The sequence below is a fragment of the Halichoerus grypus genome, chromosome X (genome assembly GCF_964656455.1).
Source record: "Halichoerus grypus chromosome X, mHalGry1.hap1.1, whole genome shotgun sequence".
In the NCBI taxonomy this organism is placed as follows: domain Eukaryota; kingdom Metazoa; phylum Chordata; class Mammalia; order Carnivora; family Phocidae; genus Halichoerus; species Halichoerus grypus.
Genome location: NC_135727.1, coordinates 40,127,831 through 40,154,177, shown reverse-complemented (window position 1 = coordinate 40,154,177; position 26,347 = coordinate 40,127,831). Strand labels below are relative to the sequence as shown.

Below are 26,347 nucleotides of genomic sequence, written 5' to 3'. Positions count from 1 at the left end.
GTTCTGTGATGTTGTCACAGACCCAAGCTCCTTCTCCCTTTGGGTATTGACTTACTGTTACATGGCCACAATACGGCCCTTGTGACCGCCAGATGCCATATTTCCTCTTAAGATAGGAAGAAGGGGAGAGGGTTGGTGCACAGGATGGCTATCTCTTCTATTGGGAAAGCCTGGCACTTTTCCAGAAGTGTCCCCAACCCTGTCTGACTTCTGTTTCCATCTACTTCCATCTTACTAGCCACCCCTAGCAGCAAGAGAGGCTAGAATATCTCGCTTTTCTGGCCTCTATGGTGAAAGAGGAGAAGGGGGAGTGTGTTCACCAACAGTGTCTGCCATGGACCCATTTTGTATAATACACCTCTTGCCATACCCAGCAATTGGATTCTAGTCATTTGTTTCATCATATGGTTATAAGGAATCCTCTGTCACGAATGATCCTACACAACAAATGTTTTCTCTGATCATTCCTGATGCATCAGTCACTCTAACGAAGTCACCTAATGATATGTTATTTACATCCCCATTGTAAGAGAGTAGAAAGATGGTCTTCACTGAGTTCTTCTCATTTTTTTTTTTGTTCTGCCACCAACCAGCAATGACCTCATCAGTTCCCCTCACTTTGTCTCACCTCAAATACTCCTTCCCCCAAGACCTACTCAGATCCCAAGCCACCCACTGAAATAAAGCAGAGTATAAAACATATCTGAGAACATGAAAGCCCGAGAGCCCCCTCTTAATTTGATAACCCGTTGAGGGAGGCAGCTTATTCTTGTTTTATTGAAAATGGTGGCTTCAGGCCCTACTTCCTTAATATAATCCAAATAGCAGCCAACTTGCACGGGCCCAAGAATGATCGTCCTATCAAGAATCCCCTGGTAGCGATAGTCCTGGAGGACAGAGATGGCATTCTTAAATACTTTCCCATGCATTGTCTTTTTTTTTTTTTTTTTTTTACTTTTTTTCAGGCCAACCCTTTAAACTGGATCCCAAAATGACTCACAAGAAGTTGAAGATCTCCAATGATGGGCTACAGATGGAGAAGGATGAGAGCTCTCTGAAGAAGAGCCATACCCCGGAGAGGTTTAGTGGCACAGGCTGCTACGGAGCAGCGGGAAATATATTCATTGACAGTGGCTGCCACTACTGGGAGGTGGTCATGGGCTCCTCCACCTGGTGAGTAGATCCCACTTTTATTTTTTCTCCTCTTTTCCTGCCATTAGGTTCCTGGGAGATCCAGGTCCATAGCACGAACATAGTACCCGCAGGTCAAGGTTAAGAGGCAGGTGATGAAAACCACGCCTAGTAAAATTGGCCAGCTGTCACAAAACCAAAAAATATAAAATCTTGGGAAATACACTGGGCCAGGAGTTGGAAATTCCTCCAGCGCTCTAACTGCTGACTTCGTAAAGCCCTCGTGCTATCAACATTATGGGTCTAAATGTAAACTATTTAGTAAAGGAAGAAGCATGCGTCAGATTTCTTATATATCCCATATGGTGCCTAGTACCACTCAGATCATTCATAAGTGTTTATTTCTCTCTCCTTTCAATGGTCTCACAGGTATGCAATTGGTATTGCCTACAAATCAGCTCCCAAGAATGAATGGATTGGCAAGAACGCCTCCTCGTGGGTCTTCTCTCGATGCAACAGTAACTTTGTAGTGAGACATAACAACAAGGAAATGCTGGTGGATGTGCCCCCACAGTTGAAACGTCTCGGTGTTCTTCTGGATTATGACAACAACATGCTGTCTTTCTATGACCCAGCTAACTCTCTCCATCTTCATACTTTTGACGTGACCTTCATTCTTCCAGTTTGCCCAACATTCACAATCTGGAACAAATCCCTAATGATCCTGTCTGGCTTGCCTGCCCCAGATTTTATTGATTATCCTGAGCGGCAGGAATGCAACTGCAGGCCTCAAGAATCCCCTTATGTTTCTGGGATGAAAGCTTGCCATTAAGTTTCCAGAAAGTGTATAATTCACTGGCTCTCCAGTCCAGCAGTTCTTCCCCTCCTAAACCTCAGTTAGTGTCCAATATACAAGATACAAAATAAAGTTCATCTGAAGCATCCAAAATAACTAGATATTATAGATTTAATTTTCGTGCATTAACGCTTATATTCGAATTAATGTATTGAGTCTCTCAGAACGAATTATCTGAGGAGTCTGGGTTCAAGCCATTGGAGGAGAAATTTAGAGAATACCTCTCTTATCATTGGAGAATTAAAAATTCCCAGTGATTTAGGAGTATAAATGATATTGGAAGGAATTAGGATAATTCTAAGTAAATAATGTAGAAAGATGCTCTGAACAAGGGGCTAGCCAGCTGGAAAGGTGTGTGTGGAGGGTGTCAGCCTTTCTGGCACTGGCCAGTTTGGCCAAGTAGAATTTTGAAGTGTCGAAGGATCACATATTATATGTAGTTTTTGATAAAAAGCCTACAATCAAGGATTTATTATATGAAGAACATGTATGTGTATATATAATATATATATAAAATGAATACATAATATATGTTATGTATTCATTTTATAATTATATATACATAATAAATTTTTTGATTTGCTCATTTGAGTGAGAAATATACTGGAAGGAAAATTAAGTTATATCGTTCATTTTTGTCCCCTAAAGGGAACATCATCAAAATCAGGCCAACATTTCCTCCCTCCCTCCATCCATCCGTCCCATTCTCCCTCCTGTCACACACACACGTGCAATAATGACATAGATGGTCGGAAGAGCTCTAAGGTGGATTAGGAGAGATTGGGGGACAAGATTGCACAAGAGATGCTATTGCTGGATAGAAAACTGATCCAAGTAGAAGCACAGTTTCACTGAGGCTACTTAATGGAGGAGGTTCCTTCGAATTGTTAAAAATTCCGTCACAGAATGTCTCAAAGAAATACCGTCTTATTCCTCTCAAATACATACAGTTACTAGAATTAGGCTAAAAAAAAAAAAAAAGAGTTGCATAATGGATGTTCTTTAGGAACTTTATTTACTTAATCAGGAAGAATGGAGTGTTCTAGATGAAACAACCATTTGCATATAAATATACTTGTATTTTCGGATAAAACACTTCTGAAGTGCTTCAGAATGCCGGAGACCAGTCCGTTTTACTAAACAGGTTAAAGAATTGTTCCTCTTGCGATCTTGTTTACACTAGTCATCTGCTTAGCGGACCCTTCAGTGGCAAATGCAAATATAACTTTCATCCATCCCAGTCTTCCTCGCTGTTGTTGAAGGGCACCAAGTTTTACGGTCTGTGCTTTTGTCAGTTCCACTGCAGGGACTGGGGATGTCAGAACCAGAGCTTTCTCCTTCCCAGGAGATAAGTCCACCTCAAGGAGTCTACTTCTCGGGAGTTGCAAAAATATTACTTTTGTACAAAGCGGTAGCTGTCCCAAGCCACCAGACGAGCCTTGAAACAATGCCAAAACGTCTCCCTTCTTCCTTCCGACCACCTCGGTGGACATTCATTCATTCATTCATTCAACAAACTACTAGATGCTGGGTACCACTCTGCTGCTGATGTATTGATAAAAACACGTCCCTTGCTGTCAAATGCCTTACTATTCTGTAGGAGAGACAAAGTATCTATATAAATCCCCTAAATAACAGCTTTGTATTGTCTGTTCACCTAACAGGGAAAGCAGGACTGATGCGCATACAGAGGGCAGGCTCAAACTTATGTTATCTAGCAGCAACATCGGCCTTTTGGTTGAAAAAACTGTATGTCATTTCTGCTAATTAGGAAAGGTGCAACCTCAGTCAGATCCAGCAGTGCTGGGAGCTAGCTTGCTGCCGTGGAAAGCCTTTGGACTAAAATAATCTGAGTTCTTCTGCCATTTCCTAGCGGTGTGACCTGGGGTATGCACGTCACTTCTCCGAGCCTCTGTTTCCTCTTCTGTAAAATAATACCTACCTCACAAGGCTGTTGCAAAGATTTCAAAAGATAGCACATGTAAACTGCCTAGCACAGCACCTGGCATGTAGTGAAGTGCACAAGAAATATTAACCTCCTCCTCCCGGCCCCGGTCCCAGTACAGTGTAGCGGTGCTTTAAAATGATGCCTTTCATTTCTCAGTTACTCTGGTCTCTCCTCGAGGGCTTAGCCCCCAGTTTTTAAGCAAAAGAAATGATTTCCCCACCCCACCACCCCCCCTTCAGAAAACCTCTCACTGGCTCCCATAGCATTCAGTAGAAGGTCCCATTTACCTAGGGTTTGGCTTTTCAGGTCCCCGTTTGCTTTCCCAGCTGCATCCTTTGCCACTTTCCTCCTTCCACTTGTTACTCTAGACAAGGTCAACTCTTCATACAAGTTGTTCTCTGGGCCTAGAATAGAAACATTACTAAAAGTTCTGATGCCCAGAGTGAACAGGAATTGTTCTGACATTGAGGGAATCGTGTGAAAATGCTATAAATGCAGAACACACCCCCTCCACCCCAGTCCAATTCCCTTTACCTTATCCTCGGGGCTCCCCAGCTATTCATTTTTTTGGGCCCTTTAGGTTTTAGTGGCCTGGGACAAAGCTTCAATTTTCCCTCCTTACATTTGACCCTAGCCTAGACTACCTTTCCCCACCCCACCCCTCTCAACCAGATTAACTCTTGACCCCCTCCCCCTGCCCCTAGACTGGGGTATGTTCTCATCTGAGCTCTCATGGCACCCTGAGCGTTCCCCACCCCCTTCTCAGCAATAATCACCTTGCACAGCAGTGTTTTTCAAAGTCTGGTCCTTAGACCGCCTGTTAGAGTCACCTTTGGTGTTTGTTAAAACAATTGATCCTAGACCCCACTCCTGATCTACTTAATTGGACTATCTGGGCACATAAGTGGAATTTTACATTTTGAACAGGTTCCCAGGTAATTCTGATGTATAATAATCATCTTCCCTACTAGACTGTGAATACCTTGAGGGCAGGGACTGTGTCTTTTGTTGTTGTTGTATTTTTTAATACTCGGCATGGTGTGTGGAACAGAGTGGTTGCCTGACTAATGTTTATTGAATGAATGTATGAATGACGAATGAATAAGCAAAGTTTCCCTGTTGTACTCTGATATCCATACCGGTGTTTGTTATTTCCTGGGCAGAAATTTTGGTTACTTCTCCATTGGGCTATGTTAATATTATTTTGCAAATGTCCCAGGACTCATACATATAAATGACTATTGTCTGCCTCAGAAGCTCTTTGGAAGTTAACTTGGGGAATTGTCTAGAGCATGTGGCACCATTCTTTTCAAGAACTTTCCAATCTTTTCAAACTTCGTTCTTTGAAGGTGGATTTAAGTTTGGGCTACAGCCAAAAATCACTCAGAGCTTAACCTACTGAATAATGCAGGAAATTAAACTGGGTTTGAGGTAAGCAATGACGTTTCTGAGCCAAATAATGAAAAGTGCTTTCCAAGAAACAACATGGTGGTAAAGTACACCTGTGGGGGGTGTGGTGAGTCCTGGAGACTTCAAGGCTTTCATAGATTGTGGCAATGCCAGGGACCTTATTGACTGCCTCTAGCAAAAATAAACCCAGTTGGACAAAGGGAATAGGACCTGTATTTAACATCTTCAAGGAAGGTGACGCCCTCAGTTTTCATTGTTGTTGCCCTACTCAATCTATTCCCCTACGATCCTTTCTGCTAGCAAATTATTCTTTCTGTCTGCAATTTATGCTTGTTTCCACTTTTTTATATTGTCTTATTGAAGAAAGCACAAAATTAATCAAAATAAAGTTAAACCTGTTTTGAGAATATGAAAGAAATTTTAATGCCACATTGGAGTTGTGACTACTTGTAAGAATTGCTGCATCTGTATGTGTTTTTATCATGTAATTCCATTGTGTAACTTTGGATGCAGTGAAATTCAGATTTCAGCAAAATCACTTTTATGTTCTTTTCAGCTTAAATACACTAGGTGAATTTTCTAAGCTTCCATGGTTTACATATTTATATATGACTACCTGGATGGAGCAATCCATGGATGGACTTTTTGATAAGCTCAAATATTTGATACCCTTTCCTCTACAGAATGGAAATGTGAGGCTGACAGATAAGAACCACTCCCATGCTTATTTCAATTCCTGAAGCCAATTGCAGCCTTGGAGCTGTTGGCTGTATTTGGCTGTGTATTACAAGTTGGCCAGGTGGACCGCCATCAGGGCAGGTAAAACTGCCTTTTACAGTCTGGTCTGCCAGCTTCAGACATATACTGTGTTGTTGTTGTTGGCTAGAATATTTATTAGACTATTGTCGGACTATTTTTTATTGAATATTTTATCCCAGGCTTGTTTGTACTGGGAGCTCTGGACCAATAGTGTCTCTCCTAGTGACAGAAATCTGAGCATCTGTGGATTACACAGCCTCATCCTTCTAAAATATCCCAGCCATCCAAAATGCTATATTATGAATTAAATAAATATATATGTATTCATGAGTTCTCGATTGTCTTTCACTGGAGTTTAAATTGGGGGAAGATGAAAAGAAAGATGGCCGTGGGTTACTGGAATTGTCTAAATGACTTGGGGGAAATCAGATACCATATAAAAGGTAGAGATCTGGGCAGAGAAGATCCAGGGGGTCCAGAAATCGGGATCCCATCATGAAGACTGGTTTCCAGGAGCAGACAACAGTCAGGAAGACTAAAGAAATGAAGGTACAAGGCCCAAAGAGACACGCACATTACTTTTTAGGGATTGAAGCAGAAACTGGGAATTAAGGAATAACAAAGAAAATCCCACAGCTGGAACCTATTGGTTAAGGTCCGAGTAGGGCCAGAAGTGACTTGAAATAGGTTGTCAGAACAAGGGCCTATAGAAATGATGGCCCCAACACAAGAAGATTAAAATATAAAAGAGACAAGAATTTGGAATATCAGGGCCCTAGTGGTCTAACTGGAGAGCAACCTAGGCAAAGGCCAAATATGGGGCTATTACCCACAGCTAAGATTGGGATGTGACGTTTGGAAAGTCTGGTTCTATTTGATAGGCCAGGCCAGAGAAGATACGGGGTTCTTTATGTTCCCCTACCTAGGAATAGGGTTCCTCCTGGAGTCCCAGTGAAACTGAGCCTGTAGGTGGGGGTGAGGTGATCTGTTTATAAAGATTAGGAGTAACAGAGGCCATCAAGTCGGTTGTTACATGGACAGTGGAAATGTATACAGCATGATAGCTAATGAGAATGACTCTCCTCCACTGTGAATTTCCAGGGGTGGAGGATCAAGGTGGTCTTCCTATAACTGTTGGGCACGATATGCAAATTACAATTGTGACTGGCCTGGACGGGTCATTCAAGAGGCATTCATTGTGTTCCCAGTATTCCTCTCATTTCTCTGGGGGACATACTAACATGAAAAAAGTATTCCTAACATTTATAATCTAGTGGGGCATCCAATTCAATAATTCATCCCAGATAGTTTTTAACCTACAAACTCAAATTACTCATGGTAGCTGAAAAAGGAAGCCTTTACAGAAGACACAGGGGTGAGAGTAGAAGCTCTTACCAGACTTGCACATAGGACATGCATAGTAAATGCTGATTGAATAGAAATAGAACCTGATAAGCAGAATGACAAGCAGGCCACCTTGTACACTATGAAGTCTGTCTTAGGTGAACTTCACAGCACCACTTGTATAATCCCTCCTGGGCACATATCTCTGGTCCGGCATCCCCACAATTGCCTCTTTGTAACAGGCAACCGTTCTTTAAGGCCAGTCTTCTTCAAAGGGAATAATTACAAGAACTAATAAATTAGCCGTCGATAATGTGCTAATGGAGGAGGATGGGGGAAATTCACACCTCCTCCAGCTTCTCACTCTACCTCTTCCTTCCTTCTCAGAAAATAAGAAAATGTTAACAAGAGCCTTCTAGAGACAATGCTTTTGTTGTCCAATCTGGGGGTTTGGACAAGGTGGGGAGGGCAAGCTGTAGACTTGCAGGTTTGAAAGGGTCAGCCAGCAATGCTCTGGAAGGCTTGTAGGAGACATATTTGGGTTGTCTTTAACTCTACTTCTACTTTAACTCTACTAGCATTTACTATGTATGTCCTATGTCAGGGTAGCCTTGTCCACAGAATGCAGAGGATCTGCTACTCCTCCAGCCAGATTGAAGTCCCAGAAAATGGAATTTGGGCTGGTTTTCTCTTTCATGTCCAGTGGCAGGAAAAAGCCATTATGATCTACACATCTTTTTGCCCAGCTTAACTCCCTTGGTGATAAGGGAGGGTGTTGTGATACACCAGAAATGTGCAATTCACAGCAAGCAGCTGTCAAGCACCCAAGTCCAAGGCCTGAGTGATTTAGCAGGTAAAGGTACAATGGATCATTTGTTTGATTCAAACAGTTTATTATTTACACAATGAAAGAAAAAGTAGTCCAAGGTTCCTGCTCCTAGTGGTCCTTGTCCCAAACACCAAAAAGGATGACACCGAAAAAAGGGATCAGAGGACTGCAATGGTAGTTGTGGGACATCCCTTTGCTAAGAAGCCCATTATAGTATGTAGCTCTATTCTGAGAGGGACGAGTCAGGAAGTCTCTTATCTCATCAGATCCCAGGAGGTGGGAGGGGATGAAAAACTCTTGACAGCCTTCCAGGGGATGGGGGGATAAGGAGGCAGTGGGAGAAAAGCAGCAGTGGCCTTGAAGCAGCTCCTTATAGGCCTCCCATCCTCTAGTGCCCTGGGAGGATCACAGGCGTTCTGCCAAGACTCAGATTAGTTATGGTTCAAGCCTTTGCCTGCAGGACCTCTGTAGATAGTGTGAGGCTGCCTGGGTGCCATGGACGAGCTGTTCTCGTACAGCAGCTAGCTGAACACCCAGGTACCTTCCCTGGTGTGGGGGGGAAGCCAAAGGAAGCAAAGTCAGGGTCTGTTGAGGAACTCCCCCCCTCCCTCCCTTCTGCTGACCTTCCATTCACGTCCTTGCACTCTGCTCAGTGTCTTTGGGGTTGGGATGGTGTGGAGGCAGGGATTAAAGGAACAACAGGACACACAACAAATTCAGACCTGGCAAAATTCAGTACCAAGGCCAGAGAATCCCAAAGCCCAAGTCCTTTGCTATCTCTGGCTTAGTTTTTCAACTAGAAATTGAAATGTATGAGTAATTTCTAAGGTCCCTTTTAGCTCTAACAGTAGGCATTTCCATAAATGCAAATTTTCTGAATGTAGTAGTAGGAGCCTAATCTGCATACCTACCCCAAGAATGTTGGGACATCAGGGCAGATCATCAGGAACCTATGACTAGAACAGAAAGGTAGATAACATTGCTGTTACTTTGGGACCTCCGTCAGACTCCTTTTCAAGGTGACTGTACTCCTTTTTACACACTTCTTTTCACTCAGAGCTCCCATGCCAGTCTCGCCCACTTATATTTGACACCATTATTTTTGAGCTTTCCACTTCAGCCCTCTTCCCCTGTTTTATTCACTAACTGTACAAAATACAGATCCTGCTCTAGTTAGTCAGGTCTCAGTTTCAAATTTCAGGTTAGCTGTCTGACAGTTTTCCACGTATCCATGTAGGAAATTGCCAAAGACATTCCACTTTCCAAAGGCAGAACAGGACACTTGATACAGAAACCAAGGGTCCTATGTGCCACCTTCCCCAATCACAGCCTTTCTTCCTCAAACTTCCACAAATATACTCCTTACATGGAAGAGAGAGAGTCTTGGCACTTATCATGCAATTACTCACTTATTCATTCATTCAACGAATAGTTTATTGACAGAATCTTCGTGTCAGGGGCTGGAGTTCAGTGATGACTGAAACACACAGTCTCTGTCCTCATGAGACTCATAATAATCTAGAGGGGAGACAGACCACCGATGAATGAACCTTTGTAATAATAGGGGCTATCACTGATTGCTTACACGTCCCTGACACTATTCCAAGCATTTGAAATGTAGTAACTAATTTAATCCTTCCAGCAACCCTAGGAGCTAAAGACTATTATTGGCTCCATAGAACATGAAAAGTTAATCCCTGTGCCCTTGCCCAGACCGGTAGATTCCGTGAGGCCTGGTGAGCAGCTAGCAAGGCTCCTGGCCTTAGCTGCCTTTGGCGCGGGGGTAAAGGAGTTTAAGGCCCAGCACCTCAGAAATGATCCCGGCCAGTGGCGCCAGGATTTGGGGTTCACCAGGAAGGATTCCCAGGACTGTGCCAGACACCCTCAAAACCGCCCCCGCCAAGGCTTTCCCATTCTCTTTTTTCCTCCCCTTTTCCTCCCAGTACCCCCCCCCAAGTACTCCCCCTTTCCAGGCCGGCCCCTCCCTCTGAGCCGCCTCTTCTCTGAGTCATTTCCCCTTCCCCGCCCCAAAGACCTTGGCTCTCTCTCTGGAGCCCTTCCCTCTGGCAGGAAATTGAGGAAGGGCCAACTAGCTTTGAGAACCAGGTGAGCGCTTTTCCCAGCGGATGAGAAACGCCCCCTCCTCCCCCCACCGCGTTCGGAGGGACAGGAAATCGAGGGAGTTCCCGCAGCCCCGGCAGCTGGCCTCCCTGCTGCCTGAAGGCCCTAGTGGCCGAGCGTGGGAGGTGCCCCGCCCCGCCCCGCCCGGTGTCTCCTGGGATGTGAGGAGGGAAGGGGCGGCCGCGGGCTCTGGCGGGGTGAGCTGAGCGCGCTGGGGCGGGCACTCGCTGCGGGACAAGCTGGGCCACGGAGCCCGAGCTGGAAGCGGGAGATGCGCATGCGTGGAGAGGTGCGCAGAGGTGCCGACAGGAGCGGCTGTGGGGGGGCCTGGGGGCCACGCGCGCGTGTGACGACTTACAGGGGTGGGTGTGGAGGTGTGCGTGGAGAATGGCAGCGCGTGCGTGTGGGGGTACGTGCGTGTAGGCGTGCGTCAGGGGGAGGGGAGAGCGGGAAGGACAGCTGACTGACGGCGGGGGTGGGACTGAGGTGAAGATGTCAGCGCAGCTCGGGCCGACAGAGCCTAAAGTCCTGACTCTTAACTTTTATTTTCAGAGGTGGGGAGGGAGGGAAGACATGACCCCTTTGAAAATCCGGGAAAACTGTTGACCATCTCCTGGGGGAAAAAAAAAGGCACACAGGTTGCATGCAAGCAGGGAGGGCTCCTGGGCCCGTGGACGGCCATCCGTGGTCCCCAGATCATGGCTTCAAGTGGGGAGAAACCCCTATTGGTCACTTTAGGATCTACCATCGTGTCTTTGGATTGTGTGAGAGGAGGAACGGGACAGGTGACTGAGCTGTTGTTGCCTGCTCTCTCTGCGGGCCCGCCTCGGCTCCGCGTCCCTTCGAGGCTGGGTTTGCTGGGCCTCTGGGTCCTGGTGGCCTCGGAGAGGGGTGACAAGGCGGGATCACCCCCCTTCCCGCCTCGTGAACGACTGGAGGAGGGGACCTCGTGGCCATCCCCTGAAGCCGGGGCGCGGGAGGTGGGGGGCGATCTCGTTAGCCTCAGCCCTGCTGGTGAGCGCCTTGCTAAGGGTGCAGCGCAGGGACTGGGAGCGCGCCCTTGTTTGATTGCCACCCCAGGGTCTCGACAGCCTGTGTGGAGTGTTGGAAGGAGGACTCTAAAGTTGGCGCTTTGGGCGGGGAGACCGGCTTGGGTTCTGATCCCATCTTTGCCATTAACTAACCGTGGAACACAAAGCAATTGTCCTCATCTTCCCGGGTGTCACTTTCCTCATTTATAAAACAGGGTTGTTGGAAGTGTAACCAAGACTACAATAAATTCCCAGCACACGGAAGCATTTAATAAATGGCAGCAAAAGTAGAAATATGTAGATTTCCAGAGAAGTTAAATTAAACATTTTATTCTGGAAGAGTGTATTAAACTGATGGTTTCTTTTTGATCTAATCTAGGCACACTTGGTTGTGCCATCTTCATACAAAGCCCACCAAGCCCATTCCATAAAGTCACACGCCTGAAGTAAGTGGGACTTTAATTTGAATTCTTTGCAGCATTCAGGTAGGTAATGATTAGCCCACTATCAGCTCTCACCTGGATGGCAGCGTTAGTGTTGAAGCCTTCACGTGGGCCCTCCTCCCTCCCATGGTCTCCCTGTTGCAGTCAGAGTTACCTTTCCCTCTGAGTGACAAAGTAACCTGCTGGTTCAGAGCACTGACCTTGATGTCTGACAGATCATGTTCACATTGCAGCTCCACCCTGCTCCACCACCTTCTGGTTGTGTGATCTTGGACAAATCACTTCAGGATTTAAGAATCCTTTCCCTTAAACGACAACAACAACAACAACAACAACAACAAACCAGAATCCTTTCCCTTATCTGTAAAGGGGATGGACAATGGTGGTCCCTGCCTCATTTAGGAGTTGTGAGAAGTTACAGAGATAATGCATGCAGAGTGGCCCATAGTAACTGCTCAGTAAAGTGGCAGATTAAAAATGGTAAGAGCAGCGAGGCTGCTAAGGAGAGAGTGGTTGCAGTGGTATACCATGGAGTCTAGACTGGCTACGGAGTAAAGGGATGAGGTGGGAATGAGCTGGAGAATGGGAGAAGTCAAAGGATGGGAGATCTTGATGAGAATGAGGAGTGGGTATTCTGAGCACCCAGAAGTAATAAGGGTGGGAGCTTGTAGCTAGAGATTGAGAGAGTGGAGTTCAGGAATTCTGAAGAGGAACAGTCCCATGTTTAACAGGTGGTCTGGAAAACTAATGGCTAGAAATGGCATGTGAAGTGACATGTGATCAGGGATTGCAGAAGTAGAGATCAAGGGACAGTGAAGCTCGAGTGTTGGGTTAGTCATCCGTAGTCATTGAGGTTGCTTATATGATGGCAGGGATTGGAATGGAGAGGAAAATGGAGCTAGTGCCAAAGCCAAGGTCCACCCTGATGAACAGGGAGCGGTCATTTATTTTGCAAATATTTACTGAGCTCTTGCTAGATGTCAGGATATAACAGGACAGACAAAAGTCCTAATCGCACAGAGCTTCCAGTCAAGGGGGGGGTGATAATTGGCATTAATAATCCCACCCAAAAATAGAAGACTGCAGACTGTGAAAAGAGCTATAAAGGGAAAAAAAGGGGGGTTATATAAGGGCTTATAGCAGGAGGACCTGACCCTGTCCAAAATGTCAGGGAAGGCTTCCCTGAGGAAGTGATGAGAACTGAAGGATCAGTTGGGGTAGATAGAGGCGGATGAGGGGTGCGTGGAGGAAGTGTCCCAAGTAGAGGAAATAAGCATGTGCAGAGACCTGAAGGTAGAATATGTATAAGGGACTTGAAGAACTGACAGGCATCTCCTATGACTAGGGCATATTAAGCAAGGGGGGGAGCTGAGGCTGAATGGCAGGCGGCAGGCCTCCTTAATTATTTTAGGTTTTATTCTAGGAGCAATGGGACTACACCTATTAAAGGGTTTTAATTAGGTGAATGACATAATCAGATTTCTCTATTTGTATGTTAATTCTTCCCCCCCAGTTTTATTGAGATATGATTGAGATATAACATTGTTTAAGGTGTAGAACATAATGATTTGATACATGTACATATTGGAAAATTATTACAATATTTCTTAAGTAATGCATAACTATATGCTCATTATAAAAAATAATCAAACACAGAAGTATGTAAATTGTGAAAATCTAGTTTGTACTTTTGTGTGTATACATTAGAATATATGTATGTATATATACACACATATATGTGTACATTGTTGTATTTGTATACAATATAATTATATATATAAAATATAGCAACTGGCTTTTTCCACTTAACAGTGTGTCTTTGACTTTTTCCATGTCTTTGTTTTTTAATTACTCAGTAATATATAAGTATATTTTCATGGTAAAAGATCAGAACAATATACAGGTATAGAGAGAATGAATTTTGAAACTTGCCTTTCCTGCTCCCTCCCTATTTGTCATCCCACCAAAAAACAAAACAAAACAAAACCATCAACAGTTTGGTGAATATCCTTATGGTATCCTTTCCATGCATTTATATTAAAAAAGAAGTACTTATACACATATAGAATTTTTTACATAACTGGAGTCATTCATATTGTTATGCTGCTTTTAAATTTCTTATTTATTGACTTAATTCACATATGACACATGAATATATACACTTTTCTTTCAAAGGATTAGAGTTTTAAAGGGAAGGCTAAAAGCTTCTGTCACTGATTTCCTCCCTGCCCCTCCTCCTCCCTACTCACTGTTTGGCTTATCTTCTCTTAGACTTTTTCTGTTCATTTGCAAACATTCTCTCTCCCTCCCTCCCTCTCTCTCTCTCTTCCTCATACACACAGAATATATAGTATTATTTAGTGTTATTAAAAACTATAAATTGTATTGTGCTTATATGTATTGCTTTGCTACTTGCTTTCACTCATTATGTCTGAGAAATTTTCATGTTAGTACATATACATCTAACTTGTCCTTTTTCACTGTTGCATAGTATTCTACAGAATAGATAGGCTATAATTTGTGTAGTGATTTCCCCACTGACATGGTTATTTCCAACTTTTTTGTTAATATAAAACGCACTGCAATGTAAATCCTTGTACGTGCCTCTCTCTTTCCTTTCGCTACTGACTTCTAAATGCTATCTTTAGTCAATACTAGATTTTTATGCATACTTAGGTTTATTTCAGGATTCTCTATTCAGTTCTACTGATCCATTTATTTATACCTGCATTCATACCACATTTTTAATTTCTATAGTTTTATAACATGTTTAATATCTGGCACGGAAAGAGCCTCCTTTTTTCTTCAATTTTTTTTTTGTTATTCTTGCATATTTACTTTTTTATAAGGATATTAGAGTGAGATCATCATACCCATATAGAATCTTATTGGGGATTTTGTTGACATTGTACTGAGTTTATAGATTTAACTGGGGAGAATTTGCATCTTTACATTGAGTCTTCCTTTTTATGAATAAACATGGCTCTCTATTCAAATTTTTAAGTTCTTTAGTAATGTTTTATAATTTTCTTTCTTATAATATGTCTTGAACATACCTTGTTTGGGTCATTTCTAGATACTTTATAGTTTTTGTTGCTACTATTAACAGGATTTTTTCTTTCATTTTATAATTATTATGGGTATATAAGAAAACTATTGGGTTTTCTATGAAATCGTGTGTCCAACAACTTTACTGAATTCTGCTTTATTTCTAATAGTTCGTTCATTGATTCTATTGGATTTTCTAGGTAGGCAAACAGATTATGTGCAAATATTGATAGTTTTGTCTCTTTGTCTTCAACCTGTATACTATGTGCATTTTTTTTTTTTTTTGCCTGAATGCATTGGCTAGGACCCTGTATAAGATTGAATAGTAGCAATGATATCAGACATCCTTATCTTATCCCTCCCTTTAACAGATATGCTTCTAAGTGAAATAAGTCAGTTAGAGAAAGACAAATACCATATGATCTCTGTCATATGTGGAATTTAAGAAAGAACACAGATGAACATATGAGAAGGGGAAAATTAAAAAAGGAGAGAGGGAAACAAGCCGTAAGTGACTTTTAATGACCGAGAACAAACTGAGGGTTGATGGAGGGAGGTGGGGGAGGGGATGGGCTAGATGGGGGATGGGTATTAAAGAGGGCACTTGTGATGCCACTGGGTGTTGTATGTAAGTGATGAATCACTGAATTCTACTCCAGAAACCATTATTGCACTATATGATAACTAAAAAAATTTAAATTAAAAAATAAGAATGCTTCTAAAATTTCATCAAGTATGATGCTTACGGTGGGTTTCTGGTAGTTGCTCTTTATTAAATAAGTTTTCTTTAATGCTTAACTTTTTTGGGGCTTTCTTTTTAAAAGCAAGAATGGGTATGAAATTTTGTCATTTGCTTTTTTACCTATAAGTTGGACATATAGGTTTTTCTCCTTTAAATAGTTAATGCATTTAAGTGCATTGAGAGTGTTTTAAAAACTTCCAGTTATGAAAATTTCCAAACATAAATAACAGTAGAGCGTTAAATAAACCCCATGTACCCATAATTCAACTTCAGTAGCCGTCAACATTTGCTGTACTTGGTTCAGCTATCCCTCTCCCCTCTCTTCTGTTGGGATATTTTAGGCTAATCATGAATGTCATCTGACTTCACTCCTAAATATTTCAGTGTGCATCACAAAAATTATAGCACAAAGGACATCTTCTCGTATAATCATAATGCCATTACCACACCACTACCCAGCACATACAAGATTTTTCCGATTGCCTAAAATATGTTTTTTACCACTGGGGTTTGTTCCAATCAGGATCCAACCAAGGTTAACTTGTATTAGGTTATATCTCTCAAGTTTCTTTCAAGTTTTTAAAAAACTAAGACAGAGCAATACCTCCTCTTTTTTATTTTCATGCCATTGGTTTGTTGAAGACACTTCCGTTTGTCCTGTAGACTTACCCACAATATGGATTTGGCTGATTACTTCCTCGAGGTGCTGTTTTACTTATTTTTGTATTGCCTATATTTCCTGTTTACTGGAAGTTAGAGCTAAACACTTGATTAGATTTAGGTTCTTTATTATTACTTGGTGAGACTATCTCATGATTGATACTGTGTACTTCCTTTTACATAGATTGCTCGTCTTACTTTTAGTGATACTGAAAGAGAATTGAAATTGTGATCCCTTCAGTGTAATGTTCTCCATCATCTTTTCACCTAATGGCTTTACCATCCTTTTGATAACTATTATCTGAATCAATTATTTCAGTAAGGGTTCCAAAGTAATGATTCTGTCATTCTTTCAGCATTTATTAGCTAGCATACCACTCTTTAAGAACTATCCCTCATCTACTATGGCTATTTGATAAGCCTAAAATACAGTTCCTGTAGGAAAGACACGATAAATGCTTAACTCTTTCCCTGTAATTGCCAGTTTTCCAAGTAAGGATTTGGCGCCTTGTTACCCTTTGACAGATCTGTAAATGTTAAAGCTTCCCTGTGTTTCTAGGATTAATCTATGATTAATGATGTATCTTTTTAAATGTACTATGGAATTTGAGTGACTAATATTTTATTTAGCAGTTTTGTATCTGTGTTCACAAGCGAGATTGCCTGTAGCATTAATCTTCAACCTGGGGCTGAACCACCCCTCTGTGGGGCATTTGGAAATGTCTGGAAGTGCTTTAGTTGTCAGTTTCTTGGGTGTGTGTGTGGGGAGTCCTACTGGTATTTAGTAGATCAGGACCAGGGATGCTAAAGGAAGAATTGTCTTACCAAAAAATGCCATTAGCACACCTGTAAAAAATGATGGGCTATAGTTCCTGCTTGTTTGATTTTGATATTAAGGTTATGCATTTTTATATCTAAGTTCATAAGTGAGGTGGGTCTGTAATTTCTTTCCTTTTACTTATCAGATGATATACTAGCCTTATAACTGTATGGTGTCATTTCCCTTCTTTCACTTTGCCATGGAAAATTTTATATAAAGTTTGATTAATCTGTTCCTAGACAGTTGGTCAAACTCTCCCGTAAAGCTTTTTTGGGCGGGTGACTTTTGAAGTAGATTATTATCATTTCATATTCTTCTATGATTAGTTGGCTTATTTAAGTTTTTTATTTCGTAGGCCAACTTTAGTTATTTATTTTCTTGGGAATTATCCATTTCACCTAGATTTTTTAAGTTGTTGGTACAAAAGTTATACATAGTACTTTTTTGATAATTTTTTAATCTCTGTTTTTGTAGTTTGGCTCCCTTTTATTTTATTAATTTGTGCCTTATTTTTGAAATCATACTTGCTAAAAATTTGTCCATTTTATTAGTCTTATTTATTATCATTTTTAATTTTAATTTTTTAAAAGATTTTTATTTGAGAGAGAGAGAGCATGGGGGGCGGGGGTGGGGGTGGGGAGGAGGAGGGGGAGGAGAAGAGGGAGAGGGAGAAGCAGACTCCCTGCTGAGCAGGGAGCCTGATATGGGGCTCAATCCCAGGACCCTGGGATCATGACCTGAGCTGAAGTCAGGACTTAACCAACTGAGCCACCCAGGCACCCCTTTATTAGTCTTTTCAAAGAACTAGCATTTCCTTTTATTGATCTACTCTATTGTTTTCTTATTGTTTGCTTTCGATTTCAGTAATTATTTTTTTAATTGAGGTGTAATTAACAAACATTATATTAGTTTCAGGTGTACAACATAATGATTTGATATTTGTATATATTGTGAAATGATCACCACAATAAGTCTAGTTAGTATCTATCACCATACAGAATTTTTTTTTCTTATGATGAGAACTTTTATTATTTTTTTTAAAGATTTTATTTATTTGAGAGACAGACACAGAGACAGTGAGAGAGAACACGATCAGGGAGGAGAGGGAGAAGCAGGTTCCCCGCTGGGCAGGGAGCCTGATGTGGGGCTCAATCCCAAGGCTCTGGGATCATGACCTGAGCTAAAGGCAGACGCTTAACTGCCTGAGCCACTCAGGTGCCCGATGATGAGAACTTTTAAGATCTACTCTCTTAACAACTTTCAAATATGCAATTCAGTGTTATTAACTTTAGTCACCATGGTCTACATTGCATCCCCATGACTTATTTATTTTATAACTGGAAGATTGTGCCTTTTGATTCCCTTCACTCATTTCACCTTCCCCTTACTCACTGCCCCTAGCAACCACCATTCTCTCTGTATCTCTGGGCTAGTTTTTTTTTTTTAAGATTCCACATGTAAGTGAGATCATAGAGTTTTTGTCTTTCTCTGTCTGACTTATCTCACTTAGCATAATGCCCTCAAGGTCCATCCATGTTGCTGAAAATGGCAGGTGTTTGTTTGCAACCTTGGGAACTTTCTGATTGTAATATGAAACCAGCCCCATACATGGAAGGCAGGGAGAGATGGAAGGAAGAGGCGGACTACTTCAGATTCGTGGGTGGCAGGTTTAATAAGCAATGGAACTTACCGTGAGGCTTGTCTTGGGCAGCCACAAGAGGAGTAGATCTTCACACCTGTCCACCAGAATCTTAAGTTTATATAGAGGCCTCAAGGGGTTTAGTCATGTATACCATCCACATGGTCTCAATAACACCTTACTCTCTCAAGGCTATGTCCTTGGAACAGCTTCTGGGAGTGGGGAAGGCAAGTGTACTGCACATTCTAAGGATGGGGGAGGGAGTGAGGAGGCTCCAATTGCCCGGGTCCAGCTCATGGGTCAGCTGGAGGTCACATCCTCTTGGCCACTTCCTCCAACAGCAAGATTTCATTCTTTTTTTATGGCTGAATAATATTCCATTATCTTTTTATTTATCTATCTCACATTTTTCTTTATCCATTCATCCATTAGTGGGCACTTAGGTTGTTCTCTTACCTTGGCTATTGCAGATAATGCTGCAGTGAACATTGGGGTGCATATATCTTTTCAAGCTAGCGTTTTGTGTTCTTTAGATGAGTACATAGAAGTGGAATTGCAGATCAAATGGTAGTTCTATTTTTAATTTTTTAAGGACCCTCAGTGCTGTTCTCCATAGTAGATGTACCAATTTCCATTCCCACAAACTGTGCACAAGGGTTCACTTTTCTCCACCTTTTCACCAACACTTACTTCTTGTCTTTGTGATAACAGCCATTCTAACAGGTGTGAGGTGACATCTCCTTGTGGAATAATGATTGATTTTACCTTAATTATTTTTATTTCCTTTTGATCTTGCTTTTTAAATTGAAAACTCTTTTACTTTCCATTTTTATAGATTTCTAATAAATGCAGTTAAGGCTATAAACTTCTCTGTTACCATATCCCACAGGAGTTTTTCTCCTCAAATTTTATTATGATACTTTTCAAACATACAGAAATATTCAGTGAATATCCATATACCTAACACTTAGGTTCTAACATTTTTAACATTTTGCTGTGTTTGCTTTATTACATATCTGCCCACGCGTCAATCCATTTTATTTTTTGATGCATTCAGAATAAGTTGCACTTCAGTTCACCCCTGTGCCCTTTAGCATCCATTTCATGAATCAAAGTTCAATATTTCTTTATGATTTTTTAAAGATAAGATTTACTTATAGCGAAATACAAGAATCATGTGTTCCATTGGATGAGTTTTGATAACTGACATAACCAAAACCTCTGTCAAGATACAGAACATTTCTATCATATCAGGGAATTCCCTTTTTGCAGTTAATCCCCATCAGAAGGTGTCACTGTTCTGATTTATTGTGATAGATTAGTTTTGCACATTTTAGTAATTCATATAAATGGGATTACACAAGACCTACTCTTTTGTGTAAAGCTCTCTCTGCCTGGTTCATCCGCACTGTTGCTTTTATCAATACTTCATTCCTTTTTATTGCTGAGTAACACTCTATTATATGGATAGATCACAGTTTGCTTATACATTCTTGTGTTGATGGATACCTGGGTTGTTTCTAGTTTATGTTATTGTGAATAAAACTGCTATAGACATTCTTTTTTTTTTTTTTAAAGATTTTATTTATTTATTTGATAGAGAGAGACTGAGAGAGAGAGCACATGAGAGGGGGGAGGGTCGGGAGGGTCAGAGGGAGAAGCAGACTCCCTGCCGAGCAGGGAGCCCGATGCGGGACTCGATCCAGGGACTCCAGGATCATGTCCTGAGCCGAAGGCAGTCGCTTAACCAACTGAGCCACCCAGGCGCCCCTGCTATAGACATTCTTGTATAATTATTTTGTGAATATATATATATATATATTGCAACAGGGAGTGGTAAATATCTAGGTATGGAATTTCTGGGTCATAGGATAGGTGTATGTTTTGTTTTATGTGAAACTGTCATATGTTTGTACCCTTTTCCTCTCCCACCAACATCCTTATAAACATTTGGCAGGGTCTGTCTTATTAATATTAACCATTCTGGTGGGTGTGAAGTGGTACCTCACTGTAGTTTTTATTTGCATTTCCTTAATGACTAGTGATGTTGAGCATCTTTTCATGTGCTGCTGGCCATTTGTATATCTCCCTTTGTGAAAGGTCTGTTCAAATATTTTGCCCATTTTCTTGTTTTATTGTAGTAAAATATACATAACATAAAATGTATCACTTTAGTGATTTTTAAGTGTACAGTTCAAATGTACAGCATTAAGTACATTCACATTGTTATGCAACTATCATCACTATCCATCTCCACAACTTTTTTATCTTCCCAAACTGAAGCTCGTATTATACTCATTAAACAATTCCCCATTGCTCTCTCCCCCCAGCCCCTGGTAACCACCATTCTACTTTTTGACTCTATAAATTTGACTATTCTAGGTTCCTCATATAAGTGGAATCATACAATGTTTGTTCTTTTGTGTCAGACTTATTTCAGTTAGCATTGTGTCTTCAAGGTTCATCCATGTAGCATGCTTCAGAATTTTCTTCCTTTGAAGGCTGAATACTATTGTATGTATATACCACATTTTGTTTATCCCTTTATCCTTTGATGGATATTTGGGTTGTTTCCACCTTCCCATTTTCTTTTTGTAATTGAATTTTTAATTCATTTTTCTACTTTTACAATTGATTCTTTTTGTTAATTGAGATAAATTTTTTTTTTTAGATTTTATTTATTTATTTGACAGAGAGAGACACAGCAAGAGAGGGAACACAAGCAGGGGGAGTGGGAGAGGGAGAAGCAGGCTTCCCGCGGAGCAGGGAGCCCGGTGCGGGGCTCGATCCCAGGACCCTGGGACCACGACCTGAGCCGAAGGCAGACGCTTAACGACTGAGCCACCCAGGCTCCCTGTGTTAATTGAGATAAAATTGACATATAATATTTTATTAGTTTTAGGTGTACAACATAATGATTTGATATATGTATATATTGCAAAATGATTGCCACAGTAAGTTTGGTTTATTGATTTTATTTGATTGATATTGATTTTAAGTATGTACTATTATATCCACCCTTTTAAAGTGTACAATTTAGTGATTTCTAGTATATTTACAATGCTGTGCAACCATCACTACTACCTAGTTCCCGAGTATTTCCAGCACCCCAGGCAGAAATCCTGTAACCATTAGCAGTTACTGCCGATTCCTCCTTTCTCTCAATTCCTAGCAACCACTAAATGTACTTTCTGTGTCTACGAATTTGCCTTTTCTGTACATTTCATATAAATGGGATCATGCAATATGTGGCCTTTTGTGTCTGGCTTCTTTCACTTAGCATGTTTTCAAGGTTCATCCATGTTGTATCATATATCAATACTTTGTTCCTTATTATGGCTGAATAATATTTCATCGTAAGTATATGCCACATTTTGTTTATTGGTTCATCCGTCGATGGACATTAGGATGGTTTCCACCTTTCTGCTATTGTGTATAGTGCTGCTGTGAATATCCTTGTGCAAATTTTTGTTTAAATACCCGTTTTCAATTCTTTTGGATATATACCTGGGAGGGGAATTGCCAGGTCATATGGTAATTATATGTTTAACTTACTGAGGTCCTGCCAAACTTTTCCACAGTGGCTGCACCATTTTATATTCCCGTAAGCAATAAACGAGGGTTCCAATTTCTCCACATCCTTACCATTTTTAAAGTTATAGCCATACTAGTGAATGTGAAATAGATTATTATTCAGTTATAAGTAGAAATGAAGTACTGATACATGCTATAACATGGATGAACCTTGAAAACATGCTAAGTGAAAGAAGCCAGACACAAGAGACCATTATTGTATTATTCTGTTTATATGAAACGTCCAGAATAGGCAAATCCTTAGAGACAGAAAGCAGAATTGTGGTTGCTAGGGAACGTGGGGTGGGGAGAATGGGGAGTGTTTGCTTAAAGGGCACAGTGTCTTTTTGGGGTGATGAAAATGTTCTGGGATTAGATAGTGATGGTTGCAAAACTTTGTGAAGATACTACAAATCATTGAATTGTATACTTTAAAGGGGTGCATTTTATGATATGTGAATTAAATCTCAATTTAAAAAAGCAGAGTCTCATTTTAGGCCTGGAGTTGAAATTTGATGTTTAAATTTGTAGCATTTCTCTTCTATTTTTGGCAGCATGCATACCATGTACAGTCACCATGAAAAGTTGTGTAGTTTGTTGACTGAAGAGGCACATAGCCAAGCGTCTGAATGGGGACTGAAATTAGCCCATATCCTGCTGTCTAACTTGTGTTCCCTAGTTTGGTACTGACTCAGCCCAGAGAAAGAAGCACCATTTTACCCTTTTGTAATTCAGCTGCCCAGAGGAAACCTCTTACCTTGATTTGTCTTCTTGGAGAGGGCATCTTGTACTACTTTGCATTAAAGATGTGATATGTTCTTTTTTTAAAAAAAAGATTTTATTTATTTGACAGAGAGACAGCGAGAGAGAGAACACAAGCAGGGGGAGTGGGAGAGGGAGAAGCAGGCTTCCCGCGGAGCAGGGAGCCCGATGCGGGGCTTGATCCCAGGACCCTGGGATCATGACCCGAGCCGAAGGCAGACACTTAACGACTGAGCCACCCAGGCGCCCCAAGATGTGATATGTTCTAATGGAGATCCTAGTACCATGGATACTGCTTTCCTATCCTGGAATCTCACAGCCTTTTACTCAGTCTAATAACCAGTTATAAAATACCCCCATAATCCCCCCAAAGGTCTGTTGACTGTAACTCACTCTCTGGTATAATTTCTATGTCAGGGATTTTTTTAGCTGCAGGCAATAGAACTTGGTTCTGATTTTTGGAAGACTACTGGAGTTGATCAAAACCAAAGGAAATGCTGAAAAACAAGGCACTCAAGGAGGTCCAGAACTAAGAAAGCTTGGAGTATTTGGGTAGCAGAACCTTAGTCCTTATAAGTCTCCCCTCAGGCTTTTAAATTCAGGCACAGAGAATCTGATTATTCCACTAAGAGGGACAGGGTTTCTTTCTTTTTTTTAATTTTTTTTAAAGATTTTATTTATTTATTTGACAGAGAGAGGCACAGCGAGAGAGGGAACACAAGCAGGGGGGAGTGGGAGAGGGAGAAGCAGGCTTCCCGCTGAGCAGGGAGCCCAACGTGGGGCTCGATCCCAGGACCCTGGTATCATGACCTGAGCCGAAGGCAGACGCTTAACGACTGAGCCACCCAGGCGCCCCTGGGATAGGGTTTCTTACCAGAACAAAGATCAGTGAAAGAATGCTGGATAAACCAAATAAAGGAGGTAAGAAAAAGATGGACGTTAACATCCAAGTGGAGATGTTGAATAAATCTTCAGATGTATAAATGTAGATTGCAGAGTAGAGGGCTAGACTGGGATAAACAATTAGAGGTTATAAGGATGATTGAAATAATGGGCATGGTTGAAATTTCCCAGGAAGAGAGTAAGTGGCCATGCATCCCTCCAGCATCATTACCTGAGGGCCGGAACACTTACGGAGCAATTTGTAATTGGAGGATTGTTTCTTTGTTTTGGAGGACATGATATTCCTAGTAATTGGGAAAAGAGTCCGGGGCATGGGACTATAACACTGTGCTGGGAACATTCCATCTCGTAAGAATGAAGTTGTTATGTGGATATTTTAATGGAATGTAACTTCTTTCTGTCAGTTATAATAAATGTCAGCTTATTTCCCATCTCATACTCATTTATATTGCATTTGGTCCTGTGCTAAATGTTTTATGTATGTCATCTAATTTAATCCTCACAACACATTAATGAAATTATTATTATCGCCATATTTTACAGATGGGCTACTGTAGTCTCAGACTTTAATCAATTTACTCAACATATTGCTAGAAAGCAGTGGAAATGAAATTTAAGTAAGGTCTACGTGAATTCAAAGACATTTCTACTTCGTATCAAATGATATAGCAATGCCAATATTAGCTATGGCTTAGGATTATTGAGCCTCTGCTGTGTACCATATAGTGTATTGAAGACTTTATATGCATTATCTCATTTAATGTTCATAATAACCTTATAAGGCAAGTACTGTTGTTATTCCTATTTAACAGTTGAGGAGTCTGAGGTTTAGAGATGTTAATTCAATGGTTGTCACATAGTAAGTGGTAGAGTCAGGGCTTGGACACTTCTGTTTGATTCCAAAGCCTGTGTGCATCACCAGTTCACTCTCCTCTATCAAAAATAACTGAATCTTTGAACAGTGGCTCTCTTCCCTGGCTGAGTATTAGAATCACCTGGGGAGCTTTAAACAAAATCGATGCCAAACCTCATCATCAAATATTCTGATTTAATTTATCAGGAATGCAGACTAGGCCTGGGATTTCTTTTTTAAAAAGATTTTATTCATTCATCCAACTTCTTCACTAAACATTTAATGTCTTCTGTATGCCAAGCACTCTCTAGGCATTTAATTCCTAGCAAGATGTATCAGTCAGCTATTGTCACAATGATACGTAGCAACAATTATAAAATCTTAGTGGCATGAAAAACTAAGAACTTATTAAGCACTTACTCTCACATTTCTGGAGTCCAGCCAGGATTCAGCTGGTTAAGCAGGGCTTTGTGGGGCAACTGATTTAGGTTGGAGTGACTACTTTAGTTGCTTCAGGATGGTGAGTAAGCTGGTGCGGCTCTGCTTCATGCATTTCTCCTCCGACCACTGTACTAGCTGGCGCTTGTGTCTCTCCTGGCTCATCTCCTGCCAGTGGTAGAATCACAGGAGGGGACGTGTCCAACTGTGCAAGCATATTTCAGGCCCCTGCTTGAGTCACATCTGTGTATATTTCATTAGCCAAAGCAAGTCTCAAGGCTGAGCTCAAGCATGGGAGGTGGGGAAAGAAGCCTCACTTCTGTTGTGTGGACTTGCAAAGTTCATGGCAAAGGCTGAGAATTGGGGCCAATAATTCAATTTAGGTGGGAAAGAATAAAAATGAACAATAAGCAGTACACATAAGAAAATTACCAAGTGTGTTAGAAAGTGATAAGTAATAGTGCAAAAAAATTCTGGAGGGTGATAATGAAGGTGATCTTAATATGCAGCTAGGACTGAGAACCACTGATCTTACAGTGTTCAACCTGGAAAGAAACCTGGGCTAACATTCCCCCAGCCATTGTGAAAATAATAAAACAGATCCAGAAAGTAGAAGAATCTTACTCAAGGTCCATAGGTCCATAGCTATAGAAATGGATCTAGGGCCTATGTCCCCTAACACTGTAGACTGTTTCTCTTATACCACAGTATTCCAATCTATGGTCTTAGAATTCTTTATTAATGGCACCAAAAATATGCTGTGGAAAGACACAGTCATTCTTTTTTATCTTGACCCTAGACATTAGACGTGTACTGTCTAAATCCTGTGCTTCCTTTAGTAACCCAATTCAGAGCCCAATTTCACATTTCCCATATTTGTACTGTTCAAAAGTTTACAGACATTCTACCCTCTTTTAGTTTTTCTCCTCTTCAAGTTAAAGACTGTTGGTTTTCATCTATCTTCTTGTGACCCCATAGTCCCACCCTAGCAATCCACTTGATTATTGGGCCTTCTTTCTTCCCCAACTCTGTAACGC

General features: G+C 41.2%; 1 protein-coding gene across 5 annotated transcripts in view; it reads left to right on the top strand.

The window, feature by feature from the left end:
- The window catches only part of MID2 (midline 2), a 97,461-nt gene extending 91,027 nt beyond the window's left edge, over positions 1–6,434 (top strand). For all 5 annotated transcript variants that reach the window (XM_036077732.2, XM_078064933.1, XM_036077730.2 and 2 more), the window contains exons 9-10: positions 966–1,173; positions 1,561–6,434. In XM_036077732.2, coding sequence (XP_035933625.1) covers positions 966–1,173; positions 1,561–1,963 — 611 coding nt within the window. In that variant the 3' untranslated portion in view covers positions 1,964–6,434. The remainder of the gene's footprint in view (positions 1–965; positions 1,174–1,560) is intronic.
- The last annotated feature ends 19,913 nt before the right edge of the window (positions 6,435–26,347 follow it).